The 26311-nt window shown below is 39.5% G+C and overlaps 1 protein-coding gene across 1 annotated transcript in view; it reads left to right on the top strand.

The window, feature by feature from the left end:
* The first annotated feature begins 1978 nt into the window (after positions 1-1978).
* The window catches only part of OXCT1 (3-oxoacid CoA-transferase 1), an 88405-nt gene continuing 64072 nt past the window's right edge, over positions 1979-26311 (top strand). The window contains exons 1-7 of the mRNA XM_061469484.1: positions 1979-2124; positions 4604-4712; positions 6048-6138; positions 17368-17503; positions 20223-20372; positions 22050-22156; positions 25517-25577. Of these exons, the coding sequence (XP_061325468.1) occupies positions 2041-2124; positions 4604-4712; positions 6048-6138; positions 17368-17503; positions 20223-20372; positions 22050-22156; positions 25517-25577 (738 nt within the window). The 5' untranslated portion in view covers positions 1979-2040. The remainder of the gene's footprint in view (positions 2125-4603; positions 4713-6047; positions 6139-17367; positions 17504-20222; positions 20373-22049; positions 22157-25516; positions 25578-26311) is intronic.

Consider the following 26311-nt stretch of genomic DNA (forward strand, 5'->3'; position numbering starts at 1 on the left):
TATGCTGATGCTTAGCCATGGAAGAATGCAAGCTGTACAGTTAACTTTGTTTTTCAGTTCTTTAAGCCTGTGTAATTTGTAGCTTTTTACACCTGGAACTGCTCAGACTTAACTGACTAGTTAGATACAGTGAATATTTAAGAAAAAGCTAACCCTAAATTTTCCTGGCAGGAAAGATGTCTCCACTGCGCTTTATGGGCATCTGCAAGGTTTGTAACATGGACTGTAACAACTGGTACTGCCACCTTTTAAAATGCGTATGGCAGGGCCACAGACAAGTTGGGCCACAGACAGGCTGCAAGGCTTGACCAGTGCTCTGAATACAATGGGCTGGGTGTGCACTAACACTTTGGAAACTGGCAGCACTCTTTTAAAATGTTGGTTTCCTCATTGGAAACTATCCTGCTGCATGTTCATATCTCAATGGCTAAGCACAGCAGCTGTGCTGGAGACAAGCTGGAAACAAAGGAGAAGTAGTGTGACCTGCAAGAAGTGTGACCTTTCATCATGTGTGTGAGGGGAATTGGTCTTTTCCCTCATCTGAACAAATGCTCACAATTTTCTGTGAATCCTTCTGTTCCATCAAGCATCATTATGGCATGCGCTAATCGTTTAGGTTATTTTTAGACAGTGTAAATAATGGCAGAGGCATGCTTTGAATTTTTCTTCTAGCAGAAGCAGAAATACCAGCAGTTCACATCATGTGGCTGCTTAAATGAGTATATATCTATTCTAGTAACATTTTCCCACCCAAACATAGCATCCAAGTGCCCTGTGGAAACCACGTGCTTACTGGAGCCTGGCTCACCCCTAAGGGCTGTACAGTGGAAACTTAACCATTAAAAGCCTCTGTCGTTCCATTGTTTCTTGTGATGTTAGTCCTTAAAGGACTATGAGCCAGCAGTGTGCTCTTTCGGCCAGGAGGGCAAATAGTATCCTGGGGTGCATCAGGAGGAGCGTGGCCATGAGGTCAATGGAGGTGATCCTACCTCTCTACTTGACCCTGGTGAGGCCACATCTGGAGTACTGTGTCCAATTCTGGGCTTCTCAGTACAAGAAAGACAAGAAGCTACTGGAAAGACTCCTGTGAAGTGCCTCAAGGATGATCAGGGGTCTGGAGCATCTCTCCTATGAGGAGAGCTTGTGGGAGCTGGGCCTGTTTAGAGAAGAGGAGACTGAGAGGGGATCTCATGATAAATAAACCTTGACATAAATAAACATCTGGCAACAGGACAAGGAGCAATGGCCATAAACTAAAACACAAGAAGTTTCACCTCAACATGAGGAAGAGTTTTACGTTGAGGGTGGCAGAGCACTGGAACAGGTTGCCCCAGGGGCGTTCTGGAGCCTCCCTCTCTGGAGCCATTCAAAACCTGCCTGGACATGATCCTGTGCAACTTGCTCAAGGTGGCCCTGCTTTGGCAGGGGGGTGGACTAGAGGATCTCCAGGGGTCCCTTCCAACCCTAATGATTCTGTGAAGGTGGTAGGGCAGAAATTTAAACCACCTTGACTTCAAAGGGAGACATCTGCAATGGCACATAGGAGGTGTCTGTGGAAGTGATGGAGGGGGAGATTCCCGTCCTTTAAAACTGAAGGCACTGTAGCACTGACGATTTTTCCACATGCCTTTTCCGTGTCTCTGAGGGGCTTATAGAGCAAAACTGGTGGTATCCGTGGGCTGCGCAGCTCTCGCGTCCCCGTCTTGGCTTGGCGGGGGTGGGGGGCCCGCCGCAGGAGGAGAAGCGGCAGCTCGGGCCCCGGCGGCTGCCGCCCCACCTCCGACGGCGGCCGCCGCCCCACCTCCGACGGCGGCCCCCCCGTCCCTCCATCGGCCCCGCCTCGGTCGCAGCCGACGTCAGGGCCGAGCCCCTCAACCTCCCTCTTTTCCTCCGCCCTCAGGCTCCGCCATCCCGCCCGCTGCCGCTCCCCGCTCCCGGCGTTGGACAGCAGCAGCTACCACCTCGGCCCTGCCCCGCTGCCTGCCAACCCTCCCCCCCCCCCCATCCGCTCCCCTTCGCCGAGATCCCAGCAGCGCGAAGATGGCGGCGTACAAATTCCTCCTGCCGCCACTCAGCCGCCGCATCCTTCTTCCCTCCGCCCGGGCGCGAGGCGCCGCGGTTGAGGTAAAGGCGAGCCCGCGGACACAGGCCACGGGTCGGCACTCGGCTTCTTGCTCCCCCTCAGCGGAACCCTGCCTGGGCGGGCGCCTAGAGCCCGAGGGGAACCTGTTCATAGACAAAACCGACCCATGAGCCTGGGTTTCTCTATAAAAACAACTGGTTTTGGTGCCGGTTTTGGCCCGCGGGGGCTGGGCGGCGAGGAGAAGGGTAGAGCGCGTCTCCAGGATAAGCCCGGCCCCCGCGGCGCGTTGGGATGCGGTGACCTTGGGGACCAGCCTGGAGGTTTGGCTTTAAGGTTTAGTTTGTTTACTTACCCCGCATTTGAAATCGCTGCACCACTGCAGTGTGTTGCTGCATATTCCAGTCTTGTCTTCTCACCACGTTGGTGTTTCCTTGAGGTAGGGGCAGGTGTCGGGAGGAAGAGCCCAGGTCAGGAACACAGCTCCCTGCAGCCCTCCATGCACTGCCATTCATACAGCGTGGAGTTCAGCCATGCAGCTTGCTCCTTTGCTCGATTTCCTCTTCCTGGGGGAAGCTTCTACCTGACCTCACTGTTATAATGGTTTCCAGCCCACATGCAACCGTAGCCATGTTAATTTTTAGTTTCCTCAGCCAAAATTGTTCCTGTGGCTTTTCTTATTTTATTTTAATTGAAGCAGCTCATCTGTTCTTCTCATACCCATATTTACTCTTCCTGATGTCTTTATGGGCAAATAATGATTGCTCTTTCAGTCATTGTTTTGCTAAGTTGTATTTTGCTCTTCTGTAAAGTTTATTTAGATTTTTGTTGGTTGTTCTAGAAGCTTGTCTGTCCCCGTGTTGCTTCTGTTTTAAATCTGATGTGTCAGAATTGAAGACAGCTCCTGAGGTCTTAGCTTGCTGCCTCTGTGTGCAGGGGAGCATGGTTGATCCCAGGCATCTTGCTTCCTTAAGATCCCATTGCTCTCAAACAGCAGAGTGGGTGGGAAGGGGACTGGAACGAACCTGTTTAGTGTAGAAGGGCATGTACCCTCGTTAGAGACCTCCATCCTGGAGCACATGCATATATAACACATGCTGCTCTGTTGTTCCCCTCTGCGGCAGGCAGTTGGGAAGATTAAGGAAAAGGTACCACATGGTCTTTTTAAAAATATTTTCTGATGTGTGGGTACAGTGACACAACAGTGGTCTGGCCACCTTGAGCCCTAGTCCTCATGTCTGCTTAACAGACCTGTTTGTACCAAGTCTCCTGAGGCTGCCAGCCATAATAACTCATTTTGTCCCTTGCCTGCTGAATGTGACCAGAAGAGACATGCTTTGCAGTCTTACTGTCCTCCTGAAAAAAATATTTCTGAGAGAAACATGGTATAGTTGAGCATGGAGAAGGGTCTTTTTCTCACTTGGCACTGTTCTGTATGACCCATGTACTGATTTTGTTTTTGAGCCCACCAGAACAAAGAAACATCAGTGTTTCCTTTGGGAAGCAGATGAGCCTCCATTCAGAAAGATTTTGTTAATATTCAATATAAACTCTTGCAGCCTTAATTTTATAAAAGAAGGCAGTTTGTGTCATCTTGAAACTGAGCCAAAAATTACTGCTCCTGTTGTAACCGGATCTTCAGGCAACTCTTTAGGGAAGAATTAGGCTATTGTTTTTAAACAGTGTATAGGTTAGCTTCGTTATATATTTACTCATTCTTCTCCCTCTTTCCCATTTTACAGAAAAATAAACAACAAAAAAATAGGTTACCGTGACCTAAGAATATAATAGATGAGTTATGATGGTAACTGTGCAATGGCCTTGCACTGTGAAGTCTAGTTTTGGGAGTGAGATCTGTTATTGGTTTCCCTTTTGCCCTCCCCATTTCATCAGTTTGTTGAAGTCTTCTGATCCTTCAACTTAAATTGTTGAAGACCTGTAAGACTGTGTTAGGAAGCTGGAGAAAGGTTTGCCTTGTTGAAAGGGGTCTTTTCTTACTTTGCTGCCAGCACAGTGATGTACTTCATATTGTTCCTTGGCCTCCACTCAAATTTTGTGGTGGTGTTGGCTCTTCTTCAGCTATTTCTGGTTATGCCTAGTGTCTGGATATCTTTGAAGCTGCAAGTAACAATATATTGTTTAAAGCAGCCTTTGTGTTGCTCTGACTTGTGCTGAGGAGTTGCATTTGTGGATCTGTTCACAGTAAGCACAATCTGTCAGCAGTTTAGAATGGAATTCAGAAATATAAAATCAGTTTGGATATTGTCAAATCGATTCATATTAAGCCTAAAGCCTTCATTATGCATGTGAACGCTGTAAAATGTGGGTGCAGGGAAGAGACAATAGTCCTTGTTTTGAAGACCTGAACCCTTCTCTTCCCCTCCCCCCCAGTGTTTACTGTTTATAGTAGCAATATTTATTCAATGTTTTCCCACTTACCTATCCAGAGAGATTTGTCATCATTATAAAGCTACTATGTAATGCTTTTTATTAATTCAATTGTTTATTTTAATATTGTTCCAGAGTTTTGGATACTGTTTTTCCACTAGCTGTCATCACAACACCAAATTTTATACTGATCCTGTTGAAGCTGTAAAAGATATACCCAACGGAGCAACTATACTTGTTGGTGGTAAATATTTAAATTATTTCTGGATGCAGCTACATTCTATTAATGAGATACTTTTTACTGGTTTACCATGTTTGTTTTAATATTAACTAATTTGAGAATACATATGCTTGTGTGGGTATAAAAGGGGGACACTCTTTCAGTGAGAAAATCCCACTTTGTGCCTTAGGGGACAGAAAAAGTCCTAGAAAAATCATTATTTTTTTTTCCCCACTGGTGAAGTGCTTAGACTTCACTCATGCAATTTGAATGCAGAAAATCAATTTAGGATTTTTTAAGTTAGCATTGTTATTTCAGATGGTGAGGAAGTAAAATTTAATTTTTTTTTTTTCGTTTTCTTGTGGTAGCATTTTCTGTATTCTATATCTGCCAAGTGACTTGATCTCTGTGACCTTGAACAAATCACCTAACCTGTTTACGGCTGTAGGAAGTGAAGATAATACTTATCAACATTACACGAAATAGTTATGTGTAGCATTTCCACAGGAATAAGGAAGTTGCGTCATACTGACTTTCACAGCTTTTGAATATTCTATATGATTTCCACAATTTCATGCTATTTGGTCTACTGAGAGAAAAGCAATCTCTCTATGTAGTAAGTTGTAAGTGATTTTCACTATTGAATAAGTAACTAATAGAATGTTGTGAAACATGAGAAACCTCACTGGAGATGTGTAATGAAGTAAAATTCCTTCTAGGAAGAATTATTGTATTTTTTTGTTGTTTTTGGAGCAAAAGAAGGTCTGGAGCTAAGTAGTTGGGAGGAAAATGGTAGTAGTTGTAGTGTTAGGGCCTGGTCTAAGACTTAAGCGCCTCAGATGTGGCGTGGTGTTTCATTTTAGGCATACTGAGCTCTTGCATAGTAGGTATTTTAGCCTGGGTGGAGATCTGGGTTACTGTACTTCCAGTTACACGTCTTCCTGAGAGCATTAAGTTTCCGAGATTTTTATCACCTAATTATAGGCTAGGCTGTGTGGAAGAGCAACTTGGTCCTCCTGTTTGATGCTGTTATGTGCAGCAAACCATTGAAGATTAAGTAGAAAGGGAAAAAGGAATAATGAGTACCACCAATAGGATCCTGGAGCCCTTCTTCAAAGGCCATTTGTGTGTGGGTGGAGATGGTTAAATGGCTTTCCTCCAAACTGAGAACCATCTAGAGACTGGAAGATTCCAGTACTAGGGTGCAAATCTTTCCGGAAGTGTTATTGACGTCAACTAGAAGGAGCTTGTTCTGCTCAAAAAAGTTTTTTAATAAAGCAGTGCACATTCTTAGACTTCTGATTAATCTGTGTTCTTTCAAACACTTGTTACATTTTCAATTTTCTTTAACTTACATAGGTTTTGGATTGTGTGGGATTCCTGAAAACCTCATTGGGGGTTTACTGAAGACTGGTGTGAAGGGAATAACAGCAGTCAGTAATAATGCAGGGTAGGTATTCATATCTTTGTGGTTTGTTAAGTACAGACTAAATATTATGCTCATGTGAAAAGGCTGATATATATGAAAAAGTCTTACTTTTTGTCATACGAGTTTTGCATTAGCCTTACGCTTTGTTTGAAAATGTTAATTTTGGAATGAGTCCAGAAAGTTCAGTACTCTGTTATGTATACTGCATTATTTCATTTTCTGTGAACTTTTTACTTTTTAATTCTGTATTTGTGGTGAAATAATAATGACAATTTTGTATTGTTTCCATGGAACTTATAATGCTTGTAATTATGAGCCATTTTCTCATGTAGGTAGTCTCCCATCTGCTCTGTAGGAGCTCAGCCTTTATTTAGTTGCTAAAGGGAATAAAAAAAATATCACTGGGAAACTGTTTTCTTGTGTACCTACATTAGAATGAAAGAGAGACAAGTTTATGTGAGCCAGAAAGGTTGTTTGAGTATAAAGATCCTTGTTGTTCATACAAAATGAAAATAGATGTCAAACCTTCCTCCTTCAATTCGTCCAGCCTTGCCAAAGAAGTGAATTAGGTAGGATTTATCTAATAATGCCTTGTGCTATTTTCAGCTGTGTCATTACATCTCCCATACACTTTCTCCATAGATTTGCATCTCAGTCTGTTTTGTTTCAACATTTTAACAGTAGTTAAAACCTGAATACCATTCAAAACCCACAGATTTAATGTATTTATATGTATTTCAGGCTTCTGAGGATGAAGTTTATATGTTTATCTTTTTTTTTCCTTGTCCTTCATGCTTGCTCTTGCATATTGATTGGGTGATAGATATGATTTGTGTTGGTATTTGACACGTACACTGCCAGACTGAAGGTCCTTAGACTCTTGTGGGTGTCCTGGTTTCAGCTGTAACAGTTATTTTAATTCTTCCTAGTAGCTGATGCATTGCTGCGTTTTGTCTTTAGCCTGAGAACAACGCTGATAACACACCAGTGGCTGGGCTTAAACCATGACAATGGGGAGCTATTTCTGCTGGATGATAAAAAGAGGAGAGAAAGAGACAGAAATAATTTGAGTGGAAAGATCAGTCATGTAGAGATCATTCACTTTCCTCATACTCTTACCTCTGAATGACACACGTGTATGTAGATAGAGAGACTGCACAAATGCTCCTGGATTGGAGGAGAGGGTTGGAGTGTGAGGAAAAGTGAAAAGAGAAACATTGTGGAATAGAATGGGGATGAAGCCATTTTGCATTGCATTTCTGCAAATCGGTGGTGGTGTTGCAGGTTAGAATCAATTTTGATTGAAACAATGCTGTCTTTCCTGAAAATTCTTTGGAGCTTGAGGCTGGAATGATTACTGTAAAATGTTTGATTGCTGGCAGAAAAACAAAATTTAATTTCTTTTTACTTGAAACTAGTTTTCCGTGGTCATTCATGGGAGTCTGGCAAGTTTCTCATACAACAGTGTGTTGATTTGAAAATGCCCAAGGGCATTTAGATTTTCAGAAGTCTAGTTTGTAAAAGTCCTGCTTTTGCTCTCATGGTGAACAGCATAATTTATTTTGAAATTTAACTCATAATAAAGTATAGTCTCATCTGCTGCTTGTTTTAGTTGTATTACTGTTATATGGAACTTCTCCTGCTATAGTTCATTAGGGTTTGGGAACCAGGTTAAAACACCAATGTCATCATTAATAGGGTCACGATCCTTATCATAGCAGTATATATCATTTAAGCATCTTCCAATACCATGTCCAAAAGTATAGTGATATTAAAAAGTATTGCAATATTAAGTTAACACTTTAAGCTGACGTAGCACAGCAGTCATGTATCTTACAGCAATAGTATTCAAAGGGTGAGTTGTCAGGTACTTTGTGGGATGAGTAATTTGTTACTTTCAACCATGCCTCAGGATTCAGTGTGTTTTGTTTTGGTGCTGTTGTGCTGCACTTGATGCCTTGCGGTGTTTCATCTTCCTGAATGCAGCTGATTTCTCCAGCTTTTCCAGCAAGCAGAAGGTAATTGGTTGTGATGGGGTTTTCTCATCCTGCAGCAGGGTTAGCAGGCAGCTTGCAATTGGAGCAGAGAAGGAGCCGAGTATGCAGACAGACATCCTATTTTGGAGAACAGTGCAGCTGTGTGAATTAAGTCACATGTCTTTCAATATGCGTAAACACAAAATGTGTTACAGAGCTATCTGTTCATAAAATAGCATCAATGGAGACAGTGCTTCACTTATACCTAAGTAAAAAGCAGTAATTAGGAAGTCCTGAAGCACTCTTACCAGCCCTCTTCTAGCTGGAAAGAAGGTTCAGTAAAGCCTAGAAATGCTTGGCAGTGACTGGAGACAACTTTAAAGAAGAAGAATGTTCTCAAGTTCACACTGTACTGTTCTGTGCTGCAGTGTAATAGGAATGAGATTCCTCCCACACATCCTTGTTCAAGTCACATAATTGCTGGCAGGTAAAGTCCTTGTTCCAGCCTTTGAAAGGCTTACCAAGGACAAGTTGTACAGTAGTGTGTGGAGTGTTCTTAGGCACCCTAAGTTAGAACATCATATTGATAAACTTAAAGGCTATTGCTATCGATTATGTTAGTGCATATGCTTTGTGCTAGCTAGTGAAACAGCACCATAGTTGCACTTTGCAAAGCCAAACAAGGCAAAGTGTTTGAAAGGGAAGCAGTACAAATATCCAGTATCTCTGGTATTTACACAACTTGCTTCAGGGGAAACTGGAGCTTGTGAACCAGAGATAGTGAAAGATAACATGGTGAGTGGGTGTGCTTCTGAAATACCACCTGTCACACCTTCCTTTATAACTTCTTTTGCCTATGTTGTTCATATTTTAAATACTTCCTTGATACTATGTTATTATAAACCCTTTAAATTTAGAAACAAAATCTATTTTTGTTTAACCTGTCAACATAGCCAAACATTTAAAATGATATTTCAATAAATTGGCACCAAATTATTATTGTTAATTTTGCTTAATGAAATGGATAACTAATTTTGGCTATAATCACGTTCTGAGATCAATACCTCCATTCTGTCTCTGCCACATAACGAGGTTGAATTTGTACTTGGTAAAAATGAAGTCCATTACTTGAGTAGCTGCACATGTGGTCTGACTGTGGTATCAAATGAGCTACTTCCCTCTGGCTTTGTCTGCTTTTGGGACTTAAATACACATTCTTGAATGCAAGAGTGTTGAACAGTAGATCCTCACTTACAGTAAAAATAGAGAACTCATGGTTAATATCTTAATTACTAATCACCTAGGTGCTCATCTAGAAGGAGATTGACAGCATGCTGTCAGATTATCACAGGTTCAGGCTGTCTTATTAAAAGGCATTAGCAGCTTTTTGAACCTTTGGTCTTCGAGCTGGTTTCAAAGTTCTTTTTATGTTACAGTGTTATACAAAAGAAAGGAGAAAATGGCTTTGAAATAAACAATTTAACCATTGATCATGGTGCCTGAGTGCACTGTTATTTAGTTCTGTTGAACACAATACCCTTGTTTTCCCAATGGGCTATCTGCAATAGCCGTATCTCCAGATAAGGCACTATATGGCATCAGATGCGATGGTAGACTTGCTGCACCCCATATTTTGAAACACAAAGGCTATTTTTCTGTTCTTAGCATTTATCAATTCTGCCTTAAATTCAAAATATTTAACTGCTAGTTGTATTAAAGTTTAGGTTATCTCATTTTTCAGTCATTACTTTTAATTGTATATTTCTGCTAAAAACAAAATATCAGCCACCTTTCCCGCAGACTCCATATTTGTTCTTGCATCCTTCTTATTCTTTTATATATATATATCTATATCTGTTATATATACTTACATATGTATTTATATTTATATATATTAAAATATATTAAAATTATATGTAAAATTTATAGTATGGTGGAAGTTGCATTCTGAATTCACATAGAGTTTAGAAGTTTTTTCACATAAAGTAAGGTGGCAAGGGGTTTAATGGCATGAATTTGACTATCCGTTGATTCAGAGAAGTGAAATATTACTGAAAACGTCTCTGAAGGCCTGGGAAAGAAGCCTGCATGTCCATAAAGATGTGATCAAGGTGATGCTCAGAGTATCTTATCTTGTGAGTCATTTTTGTATATGCATAAAGAAATTCCTTAAACATAAATATACTTTCAGAAGTGAAATACAAGGTCACCAATACCTCTTCTCTCTCTTGGTGGAGAGAAGTGAAGTTAAGTAAAATCCTGCACATGGCAAGTTGCCAGAAGAACAAAGCAAGATATTTAAGATATTTTCAGTGTTGATTCCTTGAAGCAATTTATTTCTCTTTTTATCATCTTCATTCTTTGTAACATATCTGATCAGATGCTTTATTACAGCTATTAAATTGGTGACACTGTGTGAACTGCAAATCCCTGAAAATCTGACCAGGTCATGTTGCTGATTTTAGTATAGAGGTTAGTTAGCATTTTAGCAGCATGAATTGTACTAAACTTTGCACTACATGCAACATGATTGAGAAATCAGATGTGCCTTTGACTTTCTGATTGTGATTACAAATGAAAACAGAGTAGGTATAGAACTCAGCTTTGTTAAGGAACTGTTTCAAGTTGGTTTTAGGGAAGTGACAGTAGAAGTTTAACCTAGCTTTCAGCCAGGAAACTTTTGAAGTATGATGAATTCATGATGAAGTGAAAATACTTACCAGATTAAGTCTGTACAATATAGCTTCACTGAGAAGGAAAAATATGGTAAATTTTTGAAGTTTTTAATAGAGTTGTTTTTTTTGTTGAACTGAAAACACGGTTTGTGATTTCATGCTGACTTAACCATGCATTATACAGTAATTGTTCTCTTCAAAAATTACCTGCCTTTGCAGTCTTTTGATGGACTTGGCTTATATGCCTCCATCATTCCCACAGTAGTGGACCATTGTTTTTGGAGGAGGATGGTGGGGGGAGAATACTGCCATTTTGGGGAGAAGCTGGAGCTGAGGTAAAGTTACTGGAGCAGAGAGGACAGAATTCACTTAAGAAGGCTTTAGTAGTGGAGCATTTTGCAGGGCAAACACTGCAGAGAAGGAGCAGAGGGAGTTTAGGGCTTAGTTACTCTAACTTGCACACAGGGCTTTATGATTCACACAACCTTGGGCTCCCTTATTTTCATTATTCTTTCTCCCCTCAGGAGTGGCTGAAGTCCCAGGCTGCTGAGTTGAGGGAGATTCAGTGCACTGTTTCTTTTGTCGTTTGCCAGGGGCTGAAAAGGGGGTGAGACAATTTCTGTGGTTTCTGGGAGCTGACCCACTGCCCTTTTTTTCCTGTCCTAGCTCTTACTTCTCATGACCAAGACTGCCTTAGTATATGGCAGCACCCATCTCCCTTCCTTCTCTTTTCTTGGTCACCTTCCTTCAGAGAGATTCTACCTCTCCGTTCTGCTTTCCATTAGGACAGGTGGGAAAATGTCCTAGGAAGCAGGAAAGAAAAAAGGTGGCTATAGACAATTTCTGAAGAATCAATGGGACAAATAAGAATTATGCCTGTGTCTAGTTGACCTTCCTATCAACTGAATCTGTTTTTCTCTTCAGATTAGTTGACTGCCGTTCCCCATCTTGCTGTCTTTCCTCTGCTTTCTGGAAATGGGGGACAGAATAGGAGGCGAAACAGAGTATCATCTGAGCTGGCTTCTTAGTAATCTTCTAGTGTACCATGGAGGTTATTGTGGGACATAGTCTCACTGTTAAGAGGCAGCTAGAAGACTGGGAAAGATTAAGTCATGAAGAACTCATGTGGGTGATTGTCCATGTTTATTTTACTCTTGGTATGCCTGCACTTTTGTGCAGTGTCTTCTAGCAGTCACCATCTAGTAGGCATCTGCTCATTTTCTGCACAATGTCTAGAAAGAATCACTTTGTGGTGCTTCCCAGATTATACTCTATGATTACTTTTGTGGACCTATGAATGTGCATCAGTAAGAACTTGAATGGTATCCTCATACCTTTTTCATGTTGGTAAAGTTTCATGCTATAGTAAAGCAGACAAGATGAAGACTCTTAATTGGAGAATGCTAGAGGGAGTTTTCCTCTTCCAGTCCTAGTATCTTGTGAGGAAAATGTCTAGCTCTGGATCAGGTCTATCTGTTGTCAAATTTCACACACAGTTCTGCAGCACTGGGACCTGCTGAATGCCTGGAGAGACTGCTCGTGGTTCTCCAGAAGATGACTAGTGTTTTAACCTATAGTCTTCAGGAGTGATGTAGTTATCCTCTCATTCCTCCAATCACCAAATTATGAGAAGAGCAAGGTCAGGTAGGTCATCTTGTTATCTCCTCTTTGAGCAGTGTGTTTTATTTCTTCAAAACATGTATATTTATGTTAATCTTTCCTAACCCATGACTTCTGGTCTTGGTGGGGTCTCCCAGAAATATCCACTACAGCTCCTGGAGATTCTTTGAACAATTAATATAGAGGAAGACTGTTCTTTAAGAGATGTGGAATGAAGCCATTATGCTAATTGATCCTGCTCACTGTGGGTTTCCAGTGTTCCCAGTAAGGGCAGCCAGTCTGTCCTGACCACTCCCATTTTTCTTAGGCATGTATATGTGTCTTTACAAATGCAGAGAGAGAGAGGAGAGCATAATCATCTCCTTTTACTCACCCCCACCCCTACCCGTAAGCCATCTTGTGTCTCTTGTCAAAGTAGCATGACATTCAAGTCTTTTTTCTGGAAGTTGTCTCTGACAAATATCTTATTAGAGAAGGCAGATACTAGTTTTTGACGGGAAGGTTTCGTAGGTCTGAAAGGAGCAAACCAATTGGAAGGAATGTGTTGCTAAACAACCAGACCTTCTTAATGTTTCTTGTCCACATCAATAGAATGGGAAAATTAGTTTACCTGTGAGTGCCAGGTTACATCTCTTTTTCTATATGTTTCATATATTCTCTTGATTCAGGTTTTGTCTTAATACAGAAAGGGGAAACTTCTAGAAATCTTAACATTTTTATGAGCTGAAGAATGCATTCTCTGTCTAGGCACTAATGTGTACTTTCCCGCTTCCAACAGCATACAACTATATCAATTTACACCACTCCTTCTTCCTTCCTATCTTGGGCAACACATTTTTATTGCACTCACCTTTGTTTAAATTTTTAAAACACTCAATCCAGCTTTTAAAATAGATACACGGGATGCATGAAGTCCATGCACTCATTAAAGGATCTGGTTTTCTTTTCATGGTTATCCCTAAAATATCTGTCTTGCAGGCAATGCCCTTTCTATCAAATAGTAATATTTTCAGTATAATCATAATTTAAGTTGAAAAGTTCAAAGAAATTTTTGTGCCTAAACCAACAGAACCATGAAAGCAGCAAAATACGGGAGAGCAAGTAGCTAATAATTGCCATGAAAAATGCTACATTGAAAGGAATTTTCTTAAACTGGAAATTTTTATTTGTATTCTAGGATAAGCATGTCAAGTGAAGAATAATACTGTGAACAGCATTTTCACTCCAATGTGAAATGTTTGTTTCTTAGGACATTTATAAGAAAAAAAAACCATAGAAAGTGTGAAACAGGCTGAAGTGCTCAGAGTGAGTTTTGGGAAGGATGAGCATGGAAAGCAAAAGGGTTATTTTAGCTGGAGAACTGAATGAAGACTGCATCCTTAAAAAGATGGGTAGTGCTGTATTTCTTTTAAGAAATTTGCATTTAAAATAAACTATGAGTAACAGCAATTGGATTTTGTAATGCTGCTCTGAAGATGAAATGTGCCTGGGAATTAAAGTAGTTTTTTGTTATCAGGCAGTCAGACTCTTGGTGCATGACTTTTTGAAGGTAAATTTCCTCTCCTCATTGTGCTGGGGAAATAAGGTTTTATGACCTGTGTGCTCAGTGACTGCTCCTCACCTTTGCGGTGAGGAGAAAGGAATGACTTAAGATCTGAAGAACAATTTGGGATGAATGTGACAGAGCCTAACTTCTGTGCAACTTTCATTTCTATACGGGACTTCGTAACAGTACTAAGTTTTGTTTGAGAGAAAATACCTGCCGGTAGCAGATGAAAAAATCAAGTGTATCCATGTGGGATCCTGCAGGATGGTAAGCAGAATCCTATTGAGGACAGTGGGCTGCAATAGCTGCTTCTGAGACTGTAGGAGGGTGGATTATAGATCTTAGTAAAATGAGGCAGAAATTTCTTTAACCATTGCAAATCTGCTGAAACTTTGTTGCCGTCCCTTTCTTGTGTGAACGCACACTTACAATTTTGTAGCATGCAAAAGTCTCTTGTCTGCTTCTTTCTATTCAATAGCTTGCAAATTTTGCAGTGGTAAGAGCAATGTTAACCACCTGAATGATGCACAGAAGTGGCAGACTGGTTTGTAACCAGTTCAAGCTGCCCCTACTTGTTAGTGCACTATAAAGCACTGTGTGGTTTTGTTTAACTTCTGTACTTTTGCTGCATAGTACTTTAGTAACACAAACCCATTAAACTGCCATCTGGTATTGGCTGGTCTGCTACATTTGCTTGCTACCTTTTATAATGACAGGTCAGGGTTTGGTGGTTTTCTTGTAAGAGAAATTGTCCTGCTATGGGTGGAAGTTTTGGCATTTGTATTTTTTTTTTTTAATTTGTTTTAATCCCTTTCTTTGCTCACAGACTCCTCTTTCTTCTCTATTCCCAGATTTTCTAGTTTGAAACTGCTGGAATCTTTTCCTGTGGGAAGGTAGAAATATAGGTCGTTTCCAGGCAACGCACATTTTAGTCTTGAGGCTTTGGCACTGTGACATTTTAAATATTGCATCAGAGTTAGATTTTTATTTATTTATTTGTTTTTTATAGGTCAGAGTCAGAGAATGGAGCAAGCTTTCATAGTAACTCACGTTCTTTAGGATTAAAGAACATAGAATAAATGCAGAGACCCAGAATAAATGCAGAGAACTTGTTCCATGTCGTCGCATTGCAGTTTCCAAAATGCCTGAATATGCATAGAAGTGGGCTATCTTCTTAAAATAGTCCTGACCTTAAAATAGTCCTTGTTCTGAATGCAGCTGAGAAGTCTTTCTGATTGCACGTCTTTCCGTGCATCTATTGTGAATATTGTGGTAGGAGGTGACCCTGATATTGCTCTGCTCAGCCCTAATCCCTTCATCTGAAGCACTGCAGCCTTGATATGGGACATTGATGCTGACAAGCAATAAGATAGTGGTGTTGTTGCAAAACTGGGTTCATCATTGCCACTTTAATATTTGAAAATGACTATTGCATACCAGTAAACTTTTTTAATCTGGCCTTTTGAAAGGATGTCATGAGGTTGCAGCTGAGATGTTTGACATGGATCCTGAAGTGGTGGGATATTAACGTGCATTAAGTGGGATTTGGTTGTGGTGGCTCAGTGGATTCTTTCTTCTGATCTACACTGTTTCATTGTGTGAAACAAATACATTTCAGCTCACTCAGCAATGTGTCTTGATTTGTTGTCCCCTCTCCCTGCCCCCTTGAGTAATATAGGTGGGTGGTTTTTCTTTGTTGTTTTTTTTTTTTTTTGGTTTGGTTGTTTTTGTTTGGTTGTTTTTTTTCATTTGTATGGGGAGCATAGATTTGTGTTGCAGTACTTATACATGTCTCCTTTACATTCTTTTTTTTCTCCATCACCATAGCTTACATAGCACATGGGATATATTGACTGATAATTTGGGTAAGGTTTAAGAAGGGATAATAGAGGGAAAAAGATCTGACACACTGCTTTCTCCGTTGCAGTATTTATACATGTCTCCTTTACATTCTTTTTTTTCTCCATCACCATAGCTTACATAGCACACAGAGGATATATTGACTGATAATTTGGGTAAGGTATAAGGAGGGATAATAGAGGGAAAAAGATCTGACACACTGCTTTCTCCATCTGGTCATTAGTGGGAAAAGAGCTCATTTCTGATTACATGGAGAAGGAACCATTATTGGAGATGTGGTGATGTAAGAATACCAAAAGGGTGAGATTTGTACAGGAAAGGGATATATTTCATTAAAGCAAGTAATAGAATTACAAAAATACAGACAACCTTTTTGGAGCTCTTCTTTGGGGGTGGTGTTTTCAACAGGATGCATATATTTTAAGTACATGTTCATGCTAGTTACAGCATGCTGGATACTGGGTTTGGTTTCTCAAAGTATTCCTTTGATATTTTTCAATATTTTTTACGCTGAAATCTCAAGCTATTGTGCAGATAATGAAGTCGTACTGAGTTGAGACATCTAGTGGTAGGTATATGTCACTTTTTTTTGAGGTGCTTCTGGACCATAACATCTTTCTGTTCTCCACTTGCGTTGCATGACCAACATAAATGTAGTGGAGTTTTGCACACACGTGCCAGCCTGACAACATCCTGCATAATGTGTTTGGAACATGAAAGAAACATGCTTTTGCAATATAATCTGATTATTTCAATTTTTATATTTTAACTTACTGTTTTTTCTAACAGAGATAAGTTCTTTTATCCTTGGTCACAGGAACTCTTGAAATATGTACACAATAAAGGGTGACAAACATCACAAAATTTCTAAAGACTAATAGAGAGTAATGTCTTCACAATATCAGAATTTAGAAGCACTGGGACAAGAAAAATGTAATGTGTTATCTTTGGCATTCAGTTTAAGCTGATATTATGATAAAGACAAGAAAATCTTGACCTCAGTGTTAATATCTTTTGATGAAGTAGGCAATTTCAAATTGAATTACTTACTGTAATAAGAAAATTTAACTACAAATATTCTCTTGCCTTATATACAGACTAGCACTATAAATGTGAATGTGCCTTTCTCATCAAGCTGCTAATCAATCACTTGCCTTTTTCCTCAGGAATTTAAACAAGAAATAGCTCTTTGTTCACTCAAAACCAGATTATGCCATGTGTCACTTTTTATTAATTAGTAAGGCTTTGTAAAGGAGCAGGTAAGTAAAATAACACTACTTGTTAAGCTGGTATTTGTAGCTGTTACATGTGAAATATCTTTAAAAGGGAGTTTTAGATCTATTCAGTGCCTTGGAAGAGGAGAGGTCTGAGCACTGGACTCCTAAATTTTAACTGTATCTTTGATGTTTCTCCTTCTAAAAGATGGAATTTGATTTTTGTCTCCAATTCTTTATGTCTAAAGTGGAAGGAGATACCTTTGTTCTGTCTTTTTAAGTCATTAAAGCTTATCAAGTGCTTTGAATATCCCAAATCTGTTATAAATGCTGAGTATTGTCTGGCATTTTCCACACAGCGTTGACAATTTTGGACTTGGTCTTCTGCTTCAGACTAAGCAGATAAAACGCATGGTGTCATCGTATGTCGGAGAGAATGCTGAATTTGAACGCCAGTATTTATCTGGTGAGCTTGAAGTTGAACTTACACCTCAGGTAAGTAGTGTCTCTAGGAGACTGGTGATTTCTTCTGAAATACTGCTGAGTAGAATAGTGCTGAAATGCTTTTAGAAAACAATTTTACAGTCTAAATGTTTCACCTCTGTGAAGATGTATGGTGAAGACAGACAGCACTTGCTGCCTGTGGTAGGTTGACCCTGGCTGATGCCAGGTGCCCACCATAGCTGCTCTATCACTCTCCCTCCTCAGCTGGACAAGAAAAAGAAAATATAATGAAAGGCTGGTTGAGATAAGGACAGGGAGAGATCACTCACCTGTTACTGTCATGGGCAAAACAGACTTGACTTGGGGAAAGGAGTTTAATAGAAGGTCAGCCTGCTTCACCATGGTCTTCGCCATGGTCTGCAGGGGTGCCTGGAGCAGCTTCTCCCCTGCTTCACTGACCTTGGTGACTGCAGAGCTGTTTCTCACATACATTTGCAATTCTCTGCCTTCTGACTGCAGCTAGTGTTACACAGTTTACACTCCCACCCCACTCTTCTTACTATGTTATCCCAGAGGCCCTACCACTGCTTCTGGTGGGCTTGGCTTGGATAGCAGTGGGTCCATTTTGGAGCTGGCTGGCTTTGCCTCATTTGGACACAGGGGAAGCTTCTAGCAGCATCTCACAGAAGCCACCCCTGTAGCCCCCGTGCTACCAGAACTTTGCCACACAAGCCCAGTGCACCCTCTTAGGCTCATGGGAGGTGCACTGCAACTAGTCTGTTAAGAAACAGGTAAGTCTGTTAAAAACTGATAGGTTGTATTACATGAATGCCTTTTATGGCTAGTTACATTATATTAACTTCGAGTGTGTGCATATATATATATATATACACATATACATATATATATATATATATATATATATATAATATACTCACACACACATATGAACATTTTATTGTACAGTGTTTGATTTTTTGGTAGTTCTTCCTGGACTGTAGGCTGCTATGGCCTATGTAAGGGCAAAATAAGCAGCTCTTGTGTGCTTTAGGGGATGTTGTGTGTGCAGTGTCTGCCATCTAGTGGGTAGACATCAAGCTGGATTTCAGTTCATTGTGAGACATAACTCTTCTGGACTTGGTCATTAAATCTTGACTAAATCTCCATGTAGAGTTATCAGCCAGTATTTACATCTTTACTTTTTAGTAACATAGTTTTAATTATTTTAGCACTGCCAAGCTACCTATATAGCCTGAGTGCAATGAGATGCTAAAATAATGAGTATCAGTCATGTTCTATTGAGATGTAGCTTTGTAAAATCAGTGCTCTAAATTTAAAGCGTACAGCGTATTAGTGTATGGCAATTCCAAAGGTGATACATAACCTTTGGGCTTTAAACAGCTATTTTTTTTTAAGTGTTTGGGTAAAGCAACAGTCCTGTGTTTTTTACAGAGAAGAGTCCATCTCTTGGGAGTATCCCTCAGAATCCCAGAGATGGACAGAAAAGCTCATTTTATACCCAGTCATCCAGAAAATAACCAGGCACTTGTCACTTCCCAAGTTTCAAAAGCCACAAATCTCACAATTTGTTGTTTTGTTTTTTTTTTCCCTACTTGATGTTGAATGCTTTCATCTAGAAGATCTTGAGCTCCTTACGCATGTAATTGGTTTTGTGGACTTCACAGACAAGCTGTGTAGATCCAGAATGAAAATACTGGGTCTACAGTGTGCAATAGTAAACAGGTGAATTAATGACCTGCTAGGATATGTGGGATTTGAAATATTTGTTTCAAGATAAAATAGGCTTTTGGAAAATGCTCTTCAAGTTGGTATGACTTCAGGCAAAATGGGGGACTGCTGTGTCCTTGTTACACTGTAAGGGAGAGGTCCTGGTCAGATCTTGAAATGTGAAGGCTGCTTGGAAACACATTGTGTTTCTTACAAGATAACTGGTGACAATCCAACCTGTATTTTGGAAGCTGCCAAGACTGATAATTGACCATGACAGTCTTGTCTTGCTTAGAATCCAGAAATGCATATATTTATATACATATGTAAAAAAAAAGGGAAGAAAAAAAAGATACTAATGAAAAGCAGGCAGACATGTCTTTGGCCATAAGTCTGTAATTAAGACTGATGAGAAATTTGGACTGTTAGTATTCATGGTACAGTTGGACATAGAGCAGAGTGTAGATTTGGTGGCCAAATACAGCAGAAATGCTATTCTCTCAGCTTCGTCGTATTCTTAGCATGAGGGACCTAGATCACTGGACTCTCTTTCTTGATCTGCTGTGTTTGGCTGATTCATCTTGGAGTGAGGTATGAAGTTTTTTGTAAGATTTTGGAGAATGAAACACATTTATGTAGTTTGTATTTATGTAGAAACATACTTTTTGTGGTTTAGGCTGTTACAAAACAAAAACCTTCTAGCTTATTTAGTTGGAAAAGAGAAAAAAACTCTGTACTTACAGTAATGAACTGGAGAACAAGCTGAAGGAAAGGAGGCACAACAAAGTGCTAGGGCTAGAGAACTGACAGCAAGTTGTGTACTCTTGAGCAATTTGTGGCCATGTGTGAAGCATTTCTTGCCATATCCAATACCGATCCCATAAAGGAGAGATAAAATAGGAGGAAAAATAGATGTGATGGTCTGCTGAATTCAGAAAGAAAAGCTCCAAATGACAGGATGTAAAAATAAGTTAGTTACCCATTCAGCAAAGTTTGATTTGGTGTTCCCAAGTGACTGATTCTTAAATATGTTTTCCCATAGGGTACGCTTGCTGAACGTATTAGAGCAGGAGGAGCAGGAATCCCAGCATTTTACACTAGTACTGGCTATGGGACGCTGGTACAGGAAGGGGGTGCACCTATCAAATATAACACAGATGGCACCATTGCTATTGCCAGCCAGCCAAGAGAGGTAAGACGTCAATTGTTACTAAGGAAGCCTTTTTTAAAAGCTGAATTTCTTACATATTTCCAAGATAAACAGTAGTTTAAGCAGCTCCTGTCCAAGTTTAACCTTGGTATATTGCATTAAGAGGTTTTCTGTTGTATCAGATGCATTAGTTTTGCTTCCACTCTTCTGTCCTCTGTGATGCGTTAGGCAAGTTTTTACATCTTCACGGTGGCTTAGTATCAAAAGTTGGTCCAGGTGAAAGCCTGCCTTGCTGAGTTACCCTTCACTTCACAGTTTTCTGACCAGATTCCCTGTGTATTCAAAGAAAATCATATACCAGGTCAGCACAGTGCACAGTATGGATGGAGAACAGCATCCTGCTAGTGGGTCCGGTGCTCCTTAAATACTGTGGAATGGAGTAAGCAGCCCTGTCACTATACATGAAGCTTTAGCAGTAGCAGATATGGAAAGTTTTCCTGTTACATGGGGAAGAGTTCAGTTAGCACAGCCTTTCAGAGGTGCAGTTTAGTTGGAGCATTTGAAATTGCAAAGAGAGAAAAAAGTGTGGCTTCCAAGTGGGAAACAAGGGATTCGTAAAGAAAATAGGTTCTTGGTGCCATAACTGTTCTTCAAGAAGTGAATGCGACTAATGCTGTAACTTCCAAATAGGATGCAAACTGCATTAAATTCTACCTCAGGAACATGTCTGGGTAAAGGTAATTTCCCCCCTTGTGTTTTCTTGTATTTTATATGTGGTTATTTTCAGTATTTAATTAATAACTTAGGATTGGGTTTTTTTCCACCCTTTATTTTCTTACTGAATGTCATTATGATGTTTTACAATTAGAAGGAACGTTTTGTTTATTAAATAGCTTATAATTTTGATAACATTTTTCTTCTACTTTTAACAATTGTGGAAATGTCTCTCTTACCCTCCTCAGGCTTTTGGGAGGCTAATAATGTGACTGCCACGATTTGATCCAATCCATTTTGAATATAATTGTCATTTTTAAAAGCTCAGATCTCCTCTTACAGGACCGAAAACCTGACTTCTGACTTTTAGCATACTTCCTCTGCCTCTCAGGAATTTTAACCAGGTCTCAAGTGTTTGTGTATTCTCTAACTTTCTGCATTGCTAAGAGAAATGCTATTTCATGTTTCTATATAGTTTTAAAATATTAGCTGTTCATCAGTTACATATTCTCACTTCAGGCACTGTATCATTACAAATATTGATCATAAATGCAGAAAAAACCAAATGAAATTCCACCCATCACATGTTGTGAATTGAGTAATATGTCTCGCTTTGTCCATTTAATTTTACATTTGGGGTGTCTGGTGATGGGCAGTGATTACGAACTTACTCAGTACTTCCGCTTTAGCACTTCAGTTTTTGGTTAGGTGGTAGATGTGTGAGAAAAAGCATGTCTAATTCCAGCAGATGGAGCAGCAGGAATATGGATCTCTTTCTCATACAGTTTCACTAAAGAGCGATACTATGATGAACCTGGGGTTTATAACCTTCCTGTGCTTCTCTATTATTGTACAGCTGAGTTGCAGTTTTTTTCAGATAAAACTTTGTGTAGTACCAGAAGAGGTCTAAATATAATAGTTCATAAAATTAATCCCATAAACAAATACTACACTGGAGATCTGTTTGAAAAAAACTACATTTCAGTAGTGTACTTTTCTCTGTAGGTGCGAGAGTTTGATGGGCGTCACTATATTCTGGAGAAGTCAATTACAGGAGATTTTGCTCTCGTGAAGGCATGGAAAGCTGATCGTGCAGGAAACATAATTTTCAGGTATGACTTGTTTACCAGTGGGAAAAGATTATTTAACAGTTTAGATAATGAAAGAGAAGGAGAATCCTGTGTCTTGTGCAATGGCAAAATATTTCACTGATTTTGCTTTCTTTCATACTGCCTTTCCCTACTGTCAAATTATACTTCTTGAAAAATCAAAATATAATTGCTTTCTATAATGACTTTTGAGAATTCAAACATAGCTGTCAAATAAGGCGCTGGTAGTTAAAAATATGGCTTAGCAGACCAAAGTCATTGTGATGACTTTGGAGAAATGTAGTGACAATCTTTTAGTTTCAATTTTCATGTTAGTTTTGGTCCTTCTTGTTGTGCCTCTGAAGGCTGACTCAAGAAGTGCAAGTTTATGTACATCAGAAGGGAAGGGACCAGAGTCAGTGTCCTGGCCAGTCAGTGATGGGAAAACTTGATCCTGCCCCTGAAAACTGTATTTAAAATCATATTGATCTCAGTGATACAGGGAGAGGTATTATATGAATTTAAGCATCTTTTGCAGTGAAAAGTTTGGGTGTTGTGCTAGTGATAACATAGTTTATTTGATGTTATCGCTAATTGATATTTGACTTGTTGATTTATTGAGTTACTGCATTTGTGCTCTGGTTTGTCCTGAACTGAAGCAGGAGAGCTTTACTTATGTTTAATGCCTCGTTTTTATTTGTTTGTTTATGGCTATCAGATGAAAAGGCAAGTGTTGTGGTAATCAGTTGCAGTTTACTACAAGATGCAGAATCCCAGAATGGTTTGGGTTGCAAGGGATGTTAATGATCATCTAGTTCCAAGTCCCCTGCCATGGGCAGGGACACCTTCTACTAGACCAAGTTGCTCAAAGCCCCATCCAGTCTGGCCTTGAACACTGACAGGCATGGGGCAGTCACAGTTTCTCTGGGCAACCTGTGCCAGCACCTCGCCACCCTCAGAGTGAACAACTGCTTCCTAATGTCTAATCTGAATCTCTTTAATCTAAAACTCTTGACATCCTGTCTTGCCCACTGGTTTCTGATCGAAAACTGGTTTCTTGTGTTCATTCATGTGAATGTGATGGCGCTAAACTTATTTCCTTAGAGTCTGGGACATGGAATACAAGAAAGTCTTCCCCCTTGGGCTTGTCTTTGATCATGAACCTCTGCTGTCTGTGCTTTTACCCTGTATCTGTCTACTGATACTTATTTCTGAAAAATTCTTTCATTCTTCACAGAAACCAAACTGGCTCCGTTTGTTCACCACCCCCGCCCCCCCCCCCCCCCTTTATGTTCTGTTGGTCATTTGATACACATACTATTTCTGCCTGGAGTAAAGACCTGAAAATCTTGATTCCTTCTTTCAAGTGTAACTAATCAAAGATGGGAACATCATCATCCAGTGCCTTACTCCATGCTAAGTACTGCTAGCTTAAAAGATTTTGCTCATAATAAGCAGTGACCCATTCTGCTTTTGGATGGAGACACATTGCCTGATGGCCTAGAACAGAGAAATATAGGCTCATTTCAGATCCTGCGGGAGACAACAAAAGAGTAGATTGTCATAGATAATAATGTAACAATAATATTTCTGTGACCTGCAGGATGAAAAGGAAAATGTGTTTTTGACATCATGCCACATAGAGTCTATATATTCACTGTCAATGGGACTCATACATACTTTTTTTTATTGTGTGACTTCTGGTTTTGTTTGCTGAGGATAGACATAGGCTTTGTTTACTCAAATCTGCCACCACTTTCACAGCAGTGTGGGACTCTTTCTAGAATGTTTCTCATGACATGATGTGTTTTTTAGAAATGAGATGTTCAATTTTGTAAAAGACTGCTGCTTCTAAAACAACTTTACTAACACCAGAAAATTCTAAATTGCATAAACTTTTATAAATTGTTAGAATCAAGCCTATTAAGTTGTCATAATTTGACATTTAAATGTTTTATTGTAACTTTTTCCTCTCTGTAAAAAATAATTTCATATCTATTTCTTTTATTGGCAGACTAGTCACTACTACCTTGAAAATTCTTTGGCTCAGTAAAGTAGTCACGTCTGCCTTCCCCATCTGTATCCATTTCCCTGTTCCTTTAATTCAGATTTTGTAATTCCATTTTTCTTCTCATTTTTGACTCTACATAGTTTAGGGTGACAATTTATTAATAGCTAGAAGAATAGAAATTTGTTTGTTTTTTTTTTAATTGTTCACTTTTAATGTTTTACATCCCTTTGTGTTTACACACTGAGGAGACCCATGGACAAAAGATATTGTCCTTTCTGTAGCCTCCACTGGAGACTTAACAGCTGCTGCATATGGCCAGCAAAACAGGATTTTTCCAGGATATGTGTCTTTGGGTTTAGCTTTGACTCTGTAGGTCTTTGCAGATTTCTCTAGAAATCCTGTTAGAACTGAAAGCCTCAGGAGTTGACCGTTTCAGTTTGCTACCTCCCCCAAAGCCACGAGATGGCAGCAGCATCCCAAAGTTTATCATGGCTGTGGCATTCGGCATGGTCATCACGCAGAAGGGTGAAGAAAGGAGGAGGTGTTGGAAAATAAGGGTGTCCAGCGAAAAAGAAAAGTTTGTGTGGAAAAGGAATAGGAGAGTTTGGCTTGTTTTGAACCCTAGTTTCGTGCATTTTGGTGAAAAATTTCCAAGAATTCTACCTTTTAAAAGAGAAAAATGCTGAGATGAGATCAGTGGAACCCCATTAAAAATATTTTTCTTAAATATTCTGAAAAACACATAGAGGTGTTGACACAGCTAGCGTGTTTTCCTTTGTGTCTTCTAGAATCTCTGTGCAGATCCCTTGTTACAGAAATACTGTTTTGGAGTACTTAGGATGAATGCCAGAGTTTTGCAGTGAGTGCCAAAACTGGCGCAGCCTTTTCAATCAGAAGGGTTGGATTAAATTTATTATGGTGAAAAATGCTATCCCAAGTGTTAGTCTGAACTATGAAGGCACATGTGGGATATGGGAGGTTGTTAGGCTTTGTGCTGGCCCCCGTGAAGATTAATTTAATTCTTTGTGCAGTGAAATAATAGGAAGGAGCATTGTGCAAAGCCCAGCTTGCTGCTGCTGTTGGATCTATTAAATGCAGATATAAGTTACATACCCAATTCCAATTAGAGAAGGTGCTGATTGAAAAAGAGCTGTAATATTTTCTAATGTCACAAAATGTGGTTTAATTTCATACGTATCTTGCACAATCCATAATAATTTTTCTCCTTTCTGTTTCTTTATTAGTCCTCTAGCTATTTGTCAAAGGTTTGTGATATTTATATTACAGAGACACTTGTAGTAGCTTATCTCTGAAAATTCTTTCCTCATACTGTTACAGTCTTTGCTATTTATTCATTTTATATTTTTTTTCAGGAAAACTGCAAGAAACTTCAACCAACCTATGTGCAAAGCTGCCAAGACAACTGTGGTAGAGGTAGGAAATTGACACATAGTAAGCCCTATACACCTGTAGTCAACATACCCCTTCAATTTACATGGTATTCTGAGGACAGCGTTCTCCCTTTCTTGACTCTTTGTTAGATTTCATATCAGGGACAGTGGTATAAATTGTATCCTTGGGTTGCCTACTCCTAACACTTGTTACGTTTTAGTAATTAGTTCACTATGGTTCCTCAGTTTATTATTATTCATCTGATCCTGGCCAGGACTTCGTATTCACTGTGATCAGCCTTTGAAAGGGAAACAGAGCAACAGCCTTCAAATTTCTAAATAAAATGTGGATGAAAGAAGAAACAATAGTCTTAGGCTGTGCTTGAGAAGATTAACATAATACTTTATGCAAAAATTCCTGAAAATAAGGATAAGTATATAACAACATAAATAGGGCAAATTATGGAGGTATCACAGCTGTGGGCTCTAAAATTTCATAAATTACATAAATTTAAGTCCAGAATAAGATACAGACATTTGGTTATGCCTTGAGAAAGAGGCTGGACTAGATGATCTGTAAGTTTCTTTTTGTTCTTTTTCCTTGTTGTCTAAAACAATAATGTTTAAAACATTGGAGCAGCCTACACTGGAAATATATTAGTGACCGAAGAGTTGCTAAGGCATAGCAATATCTGAAAGATAGAATGCTTTGATCATTTTTTCATCTCTGTTAGCTTTTTATATGCCTAATGAAAGCTATATAAGTTTTAATAGTAA

The sequence above is a fragment of the Pezoporus flaviventris genome, unplaced genomic scaffold (assembly GCF_033815535.1).
Source record: "Pezoporus flaviventris isolate CSIRO_AGI_PZ_B2104156 unplaced genomic scaffold, CSIRO_AGI_Pfla_v1 ptg000057l, whole genome shotgun sequence".
In the NCBI taxonomy this organism is placed as follows: Eukaryota; Metazoa; Chordata; class Aves; order Psittaciformes; family Psittacidae; genus Pezoporus; species Pezoporus flaviventris.